Source organism: Prosopis cineraria, unplaced genomic scaffold, assembly GCF_029017545.1.
Source record: "Prosopis cineraria cultivar Desert tree isolate PC_DT_omini unplaced genomic scaffold, ASM2901754v1 PC10, whole genome shotgun sequence".
NCBI lineage: Eukaryota > Viridiplantae > Streptophyta > Magnoliopsida > Fabales > Fabaceae > Prosopis > Prosopis cineraria.
In genome coordinates this window covers 5,663,817-5,675,232 of record NW_026555341.1, presented here as the reverse complement: position 1 = coordinate 5,675,232, position 11,416 = coordinate 5,663,817, and the positions used below count along the sequence as shown (strand labels likewise).

Sequence of the window (11,416 nt, the reverse complement as noted above, 5' to 3'; positions counted from 1 at the left end):
GCTTCATACCACTCTCATGACCCATCACTGCGTCTTCAGCCACTTTCTCTCCTTCATTCACTCGTCTTATATATCCTCCTTGCAATTTTTTTTTTAATTTAACCAAAAATAAGTGTTTCACCATGTTTTTTTTTAAAGCTATTTATCTTTCTTAATTAGTAAATTGATTTTTTTTTTCTTAATGATTATCACTTATTGTAATGATACCAACTACTCATCTTTTCCACTTTAAATGAACGATGGACACAATTTAAAACATGTACTCTGTCTCTGTTACTCTTTTCACAATATTATAAGTCATTTTTTAATATATTTTATTAAAATTAAAAAAATATTTAATTTGCAAGTCTGTTTAAAAATTTAATAATTTTTTTAACTTTATCCTTATTAAATATATATTCTTTAACATTATATTTTTTATTTTCAACATTTAATAGGAAGAAAATGAAAAATTTATGATAAAAATTTAATAAAATAATTTATAAATAAAATCAAAAGATTTCTTTCTTTATTCTATAAATAAGATCAAAGAGAATATAATTTATGAGGCATATCTAATCATCTTATCAAAATTAATAAATGTGATTAAGTTATTAATTTCATTGGAAAAAAATAAATTTTTAATTTTATCTATATTTGAATGAAAAAAAATTAATTTTACATTACATTCTCTTTTATAATTAATGAGTTAAAATAAGAGTAAGACTAAAAAATGTAATTAATATCTTAAATGTCTAGTATTAAATATAATCAATCTCTCCTAGTGTGTGGCTTGTAGAAATAACCAAAGGGAGTATCAATTATACTTAAATTGGGTAGTTTTTTGCTTAGGATTAAGATAAACAAAATTTGATATTCTTATAAAGCAGAGAAAGTATTTATTTTGAAATGATTATTGTGCTAATCTTTACTCTTTTATTTATATTAAATATTGAAAATATTATTAAATATTAAAATATTATATTTTCAAAATATACATATTTAATAAAGGTAAAGCTGAGAATTTATTAATTTTTTAAATATAATTAATAAGGTTTAAAAAATTTTATTCGGTAAAAATGTTAAAAAATGACTTATAAATTAAATAATGGAATATATTTGAGGTAGGATGGATTATTAATCTTGTGGGTTGGTGAGGCGATCTACACAGTCTTTTTGAATTTGTGATGCATAATACGCTTAATACTTGAGGAAGGAATCTTTATCCTTTTTTATTGTGAAGTTTGAGCACAGTTAATATATTATACTTCTATAAAATATATACTACTCCCAGAGAACATTCGAGGGACAGAAGAGAGTAGGCACGGGACTAGCTTGGGTACAGAGAACCAACCCTTGTCATGAAATCGGATGGCCTCTAGTATTACCACGGATTGATGATTTTTCCCCCCTTTCCCCAAACCCATTTCTTGGATTCTGTATGACGAAACCTCGTGTAAAAATATGGGTAAGTTCACTGGTTTCGGGTTGGTCGGCCCCATTACTGTTCTCATTACATATTTTAAACACGCGTTGCCATCGATTAATCATTAAAATATGTGAAATAACCATCTACATCTCAGGCCTTAAAGAAAGAAAGAAAGAAAGAAAGAAAGAAAAAAAGCCATCCCGTCTACATCAAAGTCCAGGCCAGGTCAATGTGTGATTAAATTAGCCAGCCAGATTAGGATCAATTATTTCGGTGTGTCAGCCAAACAAAGAACACTTACCAGTCAAAAGGATTGTCTTCTGAGATGACTACTATGTGGAGTCTAAGATTGACCCGATGTTACCATTTTGACAATGACTAGGACCGATTATTGCAATTTGTACATAAAATAGCCTTACCTATCCCTAGCACTTGGCATATGGGTTGCGGGCTAGCTCACGGGTTAACCCGCACGGGCTGGCTCTAGCCTACAAATTTAAACGGGTTGAAAAACTCAACCCAACCCATTTTATTACGGGCTAGTCTATATAAATATGCTCAATTTTTTTTACATGAATATTAAATTCAAACTAACAATCATCTAAAATTACAATCATCCTCACTCATTTAAATTGTTTAACAATTATTAATCAACACTTCTTAAGTGTAAAGAAAGTCCACTCAAATGAAACAACTAATTAACAATCCACTCAGGACAATGCTTAAATTAAAACAACTCATATTAAATTAATGATGGCATTAAAAGCTTGTTCTGCTGCATGATTATCCTCATCAGATATAATCAATTCAACTTCACCCTCATTGTCATCATCATTCTCTTCATAAGAAGCTTCACCTGTCACACATATTGATCAACAACATATATTATAAATTAAGTATGTTAAACAAATTAACAATAATAAAACATATTATTTTGAAACAAATTACCATCATAATTCCATCCAAGCAACCAATTTCTTGTACAAATAAGAGCTTGAACATTCTCTGGAAGGAGTGAAGATCGATACTTTGTAAGAACGCGTGAGCCAATGCTGAAGGCTGATTCACTAGCTACTGTAGTAATCGGAATGCTCAAGATATCACATGCAATTTTTGAAATGATTGGAAACTTATGTTGATTATTCTTTCAATAATCCAAAACATTCATTTTCAAAAATGCATTAAGATCAAGAGTTGGTTCTTCCAAATAATAATCCAATTCAAACTTTGTAATGGCAGAAGCATCACGAATCTTCACTTTAAGAAAATTCTGTTGAATTCAAACAAGTATTAATAAATTGTCGTTCAAAATAAAGTGCTAAGAAAAAATAGATAAAATTAAAAAACTTACACCATAAGCCTGAGATAATGCCTTTTTTTCATCCTTTCTTTTCTCCACAGTGTTATGTGGACCCATAGATGATTGATGAGTTGATGTTGATGACCCCGGACCCAGAGATGATTAAGTAGTTGGAGATGATTGTAGTGCACCACTCATTTCTTTGTATTGATCAAATATATAAATCAACTTCTGCTTGATAGTTTCAATCTTTGCATGGCTATGGAGAGGATCAATCAAAGGATAATAATGTTCAATCACTTCAAATTTCATTCGAGGATCAAGAACAGTATCAAGTGCAAGAATCATACTATAATCACTCTAATACTTGTGAAATTTATCTTTCATTTTGCTTGCCATTTCTTGAAGTGTAGGGTCATCACTCATCATGTGTTCATTCAACAAGATTTCAATTCTTGCTATTTGCATGAAATAGATGTTTGAGGTTGGATAAGAGGTCCCTGAAATTAAGTTGGTAATCACATCAAAGGGCTCTAATAAAGTGCATATCTCCTCCGCTCTCTTCCATTCTTCAGTGGAAGGGCTAAACTTATAATTTTTGTCAATTATAGAAAAGCTACTAAAAGCATGACGATATTTAATTGCACTTTTAAGCATTGCATATGTTGAATTCCACCTAGTGGGACGATCTGTTTTTAAGCCAATTGATGTGTCAACACCCCCAACTTGCTCAATGCACCTCTTAAAAGTGATCATTCTCATCTCTGATTGTTTAACATATTTAATGCTCTCCTTGATCTTTTGCAATGCAGAACTTGCCACCTTCAAACCCTCATAAACTATTAAATTTAAGATGTAGGCACAACATCTCACATGAAAAAATTCTCCATTACATACCAACCTATTTTGCCAACTCAGTCTCTCTCACAATATTTCTTGCATGTTGTCATTTGCTGAAGCATTATCTAATGTAATAAAAAACACTTTTTTTATCAATTTCCCATTTTATTAAGCATTCATGCACTTTTCTTGCCAATTCAACCCCAGAGTGTGGCGGCTCCATCTTACAAAAAGAAAGTATTTTACTATTCAACCTTCACTTATCATCAATAAAATGAGCAGTTAAACATATGTATCCTTGTAAAGTTATTGCAGTCCAACAATCAGATGTTAAACATATTCTATCAGGACTCTTTAACATTGTTTGCTTCAAAATTCTTTTTTGACTAACATACAACTTCCTAACATCTGACGAAGCAGTTTTTCTAGAAAAAAAAGTGGCATCGGGATTTAAATATTGCTGTATTTTCCTTACCCATTTGTATTCAACATAAGAATAAGGAAGGTCATGCTCAATAATAGCCATAGCAAGCTTCTCTCTCAAAACCCCAAGATCAATTTTTCCAGAAACAAGCTTTCCTTCTTGATTCAACATTATTACACCAACATCATGATATTTTATGAGGGGCTGACAAGTTTGAACATGGCGGCGAAGAGTAGAAGCCTCATATGATCTACTATCTATCTTGTATAGCATTCCACAGCCATGACATTTAGCTTTTGGTATCCCATTAACAATTACCTTGGTAAAAGACTTCCAAACAGCAGATCTTTCTTTTTTTATCTTTCTTTTTTTTATTTTTCTCATTAGTCCCACCACATTCCTCTCTTTCTCCATCATCAGTATTAAAGGGTCCAGCATTAGCAACACTAGCATTTTCTAACTCTAACTCATCATTAGTTTCAGACCCTTCAAAATCTAACTCATCATCTATAGAATCAATTCTTTGAGATGCAGCAAACATTTTATCTAACAAAAATATAATTATATCAATCAGAAATCACTCTCAAGGCAAACATTTTATTCAATAAAATAAAATTGTCTAAATCAAAAGTATTATCCAGTGCCAGTCATTACAATGGTTCACTAATAAAAAAAAACAATGAAACCTATGAACAAAATCAGAAGCACGGGAGGTATAGAGGAAGTCAAAGTACCTATGTGCAAGAAAGGGAGGAAGAGGAGACGGATACTGAGAAGAGTTAGTGAGTGCCTGAGTGGGCTCTTGGAGACTTAGACAGAGTCACAGATACTGCAAGAATAAGCTGAGACTGAGATCGAGAAGGAGAAGAACCACACCGTGACACCGAGATCAAGAAGCTGAGACCAAGAAGAACTTAGCCGAGACCAGAGACGGCAAGCTGAGTTGAACGAGATTCCATTAAGTTGAGTGAGAGAAGAGGTTAAAAAGCAATGAGGGAAAGACAGATTCACAGAACAGAGCAAATCAATGAACTGAGCAAGACTAGATTCTGAGCAAAACTAGATCGAAGGTCTACCTGATAAAGGTCTGCCAAAGGTTGACGAGCTGAGTCTGTGTCTGAACTTTGAGTTATTGAGCTGAGCATCTAGGGTTCATGACTTCGTGTGCTTTGCAGTGTTACTGTTGCCTTTTCTTCTTCATGGATTCATGTAGTTCGTGCGTCTGTGGTCTGTCAATTTCCCTTGCCCAGTTCTAGACTTCCACGGTGAGAGTGTTTTCCTTTCTTCTTTGTGGATTCGTGCGCCTACGCCTGCTACGGTCTGCCAATTTCCTTGCCCTTCTTTCTTCGTGTGGTGGTCTGGTGACTGGTGGATTCGTGTTTCAATTTGCTTGTCTTGTCTAGTCTTAGACTGGACTTGCTGACTTGGATCTTGGAGTATTGGAGAGTGGACTTTGGATTGGACTTTAGACCGTGTGTGTGTGTGTGTGACTGTGGGTTGGGCATGGAGTATGGACTGTGCACTGGTGTGGAGTGTGGACCGCGTGTGTGTGTGCACTGTGCAGTCGGTCATTGCTCAACCCTCCTAAGCTAAAAAAAAAATTGCGGGCTAGCTCGCAAAGCCCGTTTAACCCATATAATTTTATGGTTTGGGCCAACCCAACCCGATTTTTTAAATGGGCTCATTTTGCCAACCCAAACCACAAAAAATTATGGGTTAACAGGCTAGCCCATTGGTTGAACCCGTTTGTCCGGCTCTACCTATCCCTTGCGGCCCTCATTTACAAATTTTAATTTTTTATGTTTCAAGTACTGACGTGCCCTCTTCCCCTTCTTCATTATTTCATATCAAGGACTGTAATAAACTGATATTTATACAGCTATTCTCAGGATTAAACAAATTGAGCAAAATCACTCGGACTTAAAATAGTAGCCAAACTAATCAAACTGCTTCATTTTAAAATCAACGAGAATCAAGGATAATTTATAACAACTAACAGGCCTGCTTATTGCTTGTTTTATTTAAAAAGCCAGCAACAAATATGCTTGAAAAAGTAGTGTAGCAGTACAGAATAGAACCATATATAAATGGAAGAGAGGGGCATAGATTACAAATAAATAAGCCGTAGAATCCGGACTGGTTTGGCAATGGCAGGGGATAGCCAATTCAGTGGCTCATAAAAAGGTCACCAATTATTGCCTCTCAACATACAAAAGAAAAATACCATTTTTATTTCTTTCTGAAATTCCTTATCCTTATGCCTGCTGGCTTCACTGATGGCCAACTTAATATAGTACCTTTAGCATACAAAACTAGCGTATAGAAGCACTTATAATTATTCCTATTCCTATTCATTGCAAAGAATTTGGTGAACAAAGTATTAACAAAACAGAGCATTGGTGTCTTCTGCCAAAGAAAGATAAAGCCATCATCTAATGAGTGACGAGTAATGAGTCCTTACCTAATGGATGGTACACCAATCCTATAAATTAAATTAGCGTGAATAGCCTGCTTCTGTCTGCTGGCATTAATTCGAATGGGAGGGATATGAGGATCTTCTGCTACAAATATTGGTATGAGTATAATGCTTCCAAAGTATGTGGTAGGCCATTCCCAAAAAGAAGATGAAAAGAAAAGATACTCGGCTACGCCTACGCGTAGACAATTTAGAAAGCTCCAATCATGCAATTATTGAGTGGCCCATTTCTGGAAAATCCAATCCATCTTCTCCATTGCAGGTTCTTTTGATCATACCCACATTTAAATTGTGGACCAAATCCTACTGCGCTTCCGTTTCTATTATAAGAGATGACTGGACGTCTTCCAAAGAAATTTAAAACTCATTTATGAATGGAAAAAAATTATACTCGTTAGATTTTCGTCACGATTTGAGAGAAGCAATTCACTTTATACGAAGTGAATAAGGACATAATCATCGTCTTATCGATGATACCATTTGAAAGATCAGATCTCCTTTTACACAATTAGCAAGTTTCCATCTATCATACTATTAAAAAAAAAAAAAACACCTAATCAATGCACAGATTGGCTAGCATATCAAGTAGACAACTATAATTTTAATGTCAGAATTTTTAATTTTTAAATTTCTTGACAATGAACAATTAAACGCAACTCCCACACTCACATGTCAAAGCAAAATTCAAACCCAAACTTTAAGTCTACAGAGAGGTGTGGCATTGTTATCAAGGCAACAAGCCTATGGACATATCAAAATTTTAAATGAAGATAGGACTTGTTTCACTTGGATACATCATGATTATTTGCGGGGATACAGCTTTGACCATAACCTTATCTATTACAAAAGCCAATTCATGAACAGTGCGGGTCTTTTTTTTTTTTTATAATTTTTATATCATATTGATGATAATAACCCATTATAGGATGCTGCACTTGTTGGTCATAATGTAAGATGTTGTATTAAGCGATATCAAACAACGAATGCCCTTTGTCGTTGATCCTGAATTCAATTAAACCATCGATTGAAAATTTGGGACGCCAAAATCCAAAGCTTCGGGACTTCCATCTGTAAATATCAAAGCCCTGCTGGAAACACGGATCATAAAATGACTGTTGACGTCGACGTTGTCGTGAATTTGAAAGCGATAGTACTCTCTCTCGCGTAATCTTTTGCTGGGATACTCACGCTCATTGCAAAAAAAAAAAAAAAAAAAAACTACGCGGCATAACATTCAAATGGGAACTCCAATTTAACCGCAAGCAATAACATCCTTGAGTTTTGACAACCCAACAGCACAAAAAAAAAAAAGAGGCTGTAAATTCTCTTTACCTGCTCGCATGAAAAATTTTCCCGGTTCTGACCTAATGGTTTACTTTTCAAAATCCCAGTTACATGCTGTAAATTACATGCATGAATATTGACATAAAACTCACTCATTGACTGGGCTGACCAAATAAACTAGCATTAATTGTAAGTGTAATAGTGGAGGCAGCCACTACAAATATTCCCATGAAAGTTTTGTAAAGTGCAGTAATCTGCACTGCCTGCATACGGCTGTCATGTAGCCACCATGTCAAGGTCAACTACCACCTAACCCACTCTTTTCTTTTCTTCCTTGTTTCTTTCAATCGTGTCGACGGCTAATTTTCAATCAAACTTTCCCTTGCCATGTCCCTCTCTAAATGTTTTCAACTATGCAATAATTTAGAGCTCAATCATTGTGGTCGAGAGCAATCCATTATAATGTACTTCTTCATTCTTGTATATTAATCACTTTCTAAAAATATAATCTAATTTTTTTTATAAATCACTAATTGATAAAATTATTTTATTTCAAATCAAAATTTTTAAATTATCTTTAAAAAATAAAATAAAAAAATAAAAAAAATAATATCATATTATTTATTTACTTTTTATTTTTTACTTAAAGATTATATTTAAAATTTCACTTACTTTCATTTGCTATACTTTTATTGAATTAGTATTAATAAAGTTGATAGAAAAAATTTATAAATAACCAATAACTTGCATATGGTTCCCGCAAGCCAAAATCTCTGACACTTCTGGAAACTCCACAGTCTCGATTTCTGTAACCCTGAATTATATATCAAGAAAAAGTTCAAGTGACAAGGCAAGGAGAAACAGCAAAATGTCGAAGAGCTAAGCTCTAAAGTACAGAGCAAGCCTTGGTCCTATTTTCTCAGTTCCTTCAATATAAGTAGAAAACTGCTGGTCAGATTGCCGGCATAATATGATGGTACTTAACACATAATTGCAGATCTCTAGTTCAGGCAACTATAATGCGTAGAATTATACAATAGCAAACAGGTAGGTTGCTATAGACTGGCTTATGGCAGCAAAATAGGCTAACTAGCACCACCAAAGTATGCTTAATTTTTCAATTTCGGGCAGTAATGTCAAGCTGAATACTTTAATAATACATCAGTAACTTTTCTGTTTCTACAGGCCAGGGCATTCCATGTACACGATATATGACAAACAAGTATCTTATTATCGATTCTGCTCCGCACGGAGGATGAATATTATACGGTACCATTATCTACAGAATCTTCAGTATAACTTCAACCACATAAATTATTCGTCAGCTATGTCTGAATGAAGTATCAAGCATCTTTGTAAAACGATGGAAAGCCAGGTTTAACCAGTAATTGCAAGACAGCTACACGTTTCAGGGAACAGTGACCACAGGCCTTATCTTCTCCAGCAGCTTGTCTGCTTCAATAAAACCAAGCGATCCCAATGACAAGTATTTCATGCACCTCCATCTGTTTTCAGTTATGGAGTGGTAAGAATCCATGCAACAAATTGAAGCATACAATAAACCAGAACGATAAAGATAGTTTACCTGGGAGTATAGGGTAGCGCCAAACAATGGAGATGTAGGTGGTTAACAGAGTTCAGTGGAGGCTGATGAAAGCCAAATCTGTCAGACAGAACCTCATAGTAATATTTAGCCTAAGTAATGCACAGATCCAATAAACATAGATTACCCCTCAACCCTTTATGAAATTGCCACCTTTTCTTTAACTGATAATTGAACATGATATAGCCGAATTTATTTTCCCTGTTTTATACATAAAAAACAACAAGCAACCCTACAATTGTAACATAGTGGAGAGTATCCACTATCCAACCCATGCTCTGGAGCAGACTTGGCAGAAAAATTGGACACCATCAAATGCTGTTAAACAAAGTTAACGTAAAGGATAAAAATATAGAAGATTGCTTCAGAATATATTGTCAATACCTCCAATGAACAGCTGAATTATGCAGCGGAGAATAACATCTTCGATCAGCCTATTAATGCAAACATGAAAAGATAAAGATACAAGCATAGTTTGTTTAAAAGGAGAGGTACCTGTGCTGCTTGGCCTGAGGTGCATCTCTAAGTAATAACATCTTCCCCACATCTAACATATGACTCACTGGATGGAGGAGATAATCGTAATATTAGACTAGGAAAGTGTCCATGCAACGCAATTTAAACACTATAGCTGCCACAGCTATCAGTTTTTTTTACCAATAGAGTAATCTTCAACTTTTCTATGGAGATCTTTAACAGTAGGAATGTGCTCCACAGGAATAACCAAGTAATGCCTACAAAGTTGACCAATTCAAGTTAGTCACCTCAGTAAAGTTTAGACTATGCAAAAGTATAACAACCATTGGCAAGTGTAAAACAAAACAAGAATTGAATTATTTATGAAATCTGTCAAATAGAACTAGCATACAACAATTATAAGCACAAATGCTGAACATTCACCAAGTTTTCCATTTCACTAGTTCGTCTAAGGATATAAACATCTTTATTTGGTATAGATATTTAAATATAAAGTCATCCTTTTGCAATTGATGGAAATGTAAATATCCTCTTGCCCATCAGGATTAATTGGAATGTCCGTTGTGTGTTGAGCAATTTCTTAGTAAACCAAGGATAAATGTCATCACTCATCAGGCAATAATATGGCATCATCAAGATTAGTAATAGATACGGCAACTTAGTAACTCATACATGTGGAGACAGACCACAAAATGAGGAGTTTTTCTAGTCCTAGCATTGTGTAAGACACAGAATTCACACATGACACAACCATAGCTATAGCATACAGCCTAAGTCTCTTACTGTTCGTAATCACACATGTGAATTGCTCTCAAGGTCTCTTCCTCTCTGGGACAATCAATTAAGAAAGTTTTTTTTTTTTAAAAAAAAAAAACAGAGAATGGTCATCTCTCTTTTATCACTCTCATCCCCTTACTTGAAACCTATTTTAGATCTTCTGTACAGATGAATCAATTTGTTTAACCATTACATACTCTGATTACTCAGCTAAACCAACGCTGTTATGGTTAACTGATCAGCCGATGAAAAAAGGGTACTTGTCAAGCGCCCAGTTTAAAATAATTATATTGGTTCGTTAATTAATAAACGTAGAAAAATAAAAAAATCGATCAAGACGGAACAATTTCAGCCCCGGAATTCATTATGAATCAAGTTAAACAGAAAAGGAGATAAATCCCAGAACCTGAAAGCTGATGGACTGATGTCCTGAAATGCAACAACCTTGTCATCCTGAATTTACAGAACTCAATCAGAAGGAAAAGCAATCGAAATCCCCAACTGGGTTGATCAAGAGGATATAATAAGGCAAAAAAAAAAAAAACTCAGTTTTCAAGGGGGTCTTTTCACGTCATCAAACAATCAGAGAAGAACAAAAGAAAAATTGTGAAAACGATGAGAGGAGAGATAGAGACAGACGGCGTGGAGAAGAGTAGTGGACGTTGATTTGCGCGCAATGTCGCAAAAAATGCAGGATGCTGCTACTGCCCCTGCTCCGGCCCCCGCCATTTTTTTGCCCTAATGCTGCAGCATCAAGCTTTCCCTCCTTTCTTGCTGGTGGGCTGCTTCTCGTATTGTAAGTTGTAACCATCCAAACTGGAATCTCG

General features: G+C 34.6%; 1 protein-coding gene across 1 annotated transcript; it reads right to left on the bottom strand.

Moving 5' to 3' along the window:
* Window positions 1–8,799: 8,799 nt before the first annotated feature.
* LOC129322226 (bifunctional adenosine 5'-phosphosulfate phosphorylase/adenylylsulfatase HINT4) lies at window positions 8,800–11,416 on the bottom strand. The gene is made up of 6 exons (XM_054968388.1): window positions 11,229–11,416; window positions 10,996–11,042; window positions 9,993–10,069; window positions 9,831–9,897; window positions 9,318–9,395; window positions 8,800–9,237 (listed from the first exon to the last, which is right to left on the bottom strand). The coding sequence occupies exons 1-6, from the start codon at window positions 11,316–11,318 to the stop codon at window positions 9,141–9,143; spliced, it is 456 nt and encodes a 151-aa protein (XP_054824363.1). The 5' UTR covers window positions 11,319–11,416; the 3' UTR covers window positions 8,800–9,140.

Coding starts and splice junctions, on each gene's coding strand:
- LOC129322226 (XM_054968388.1), bottom strand. CDS start 11,318: ATGGCGGGGGCCGGAGCAGGGGCAGTAGCAGCATCCTGCATTTTTTGC. Junction 9,898..9,992: donor AGTTGAAGATTACTCTATTG/GTAAAAAAAACT, acceptor TCCTCCATCCAG/TGAGTCATATGTTAGATGTG. Junction 9,396..9,830: donor CCTCAGGCCAAGCAGCACAG/GTACCTCTCCTT, acceptor TCTGTCTGACAG/ATTTGGCTTTCATCAGCCTC.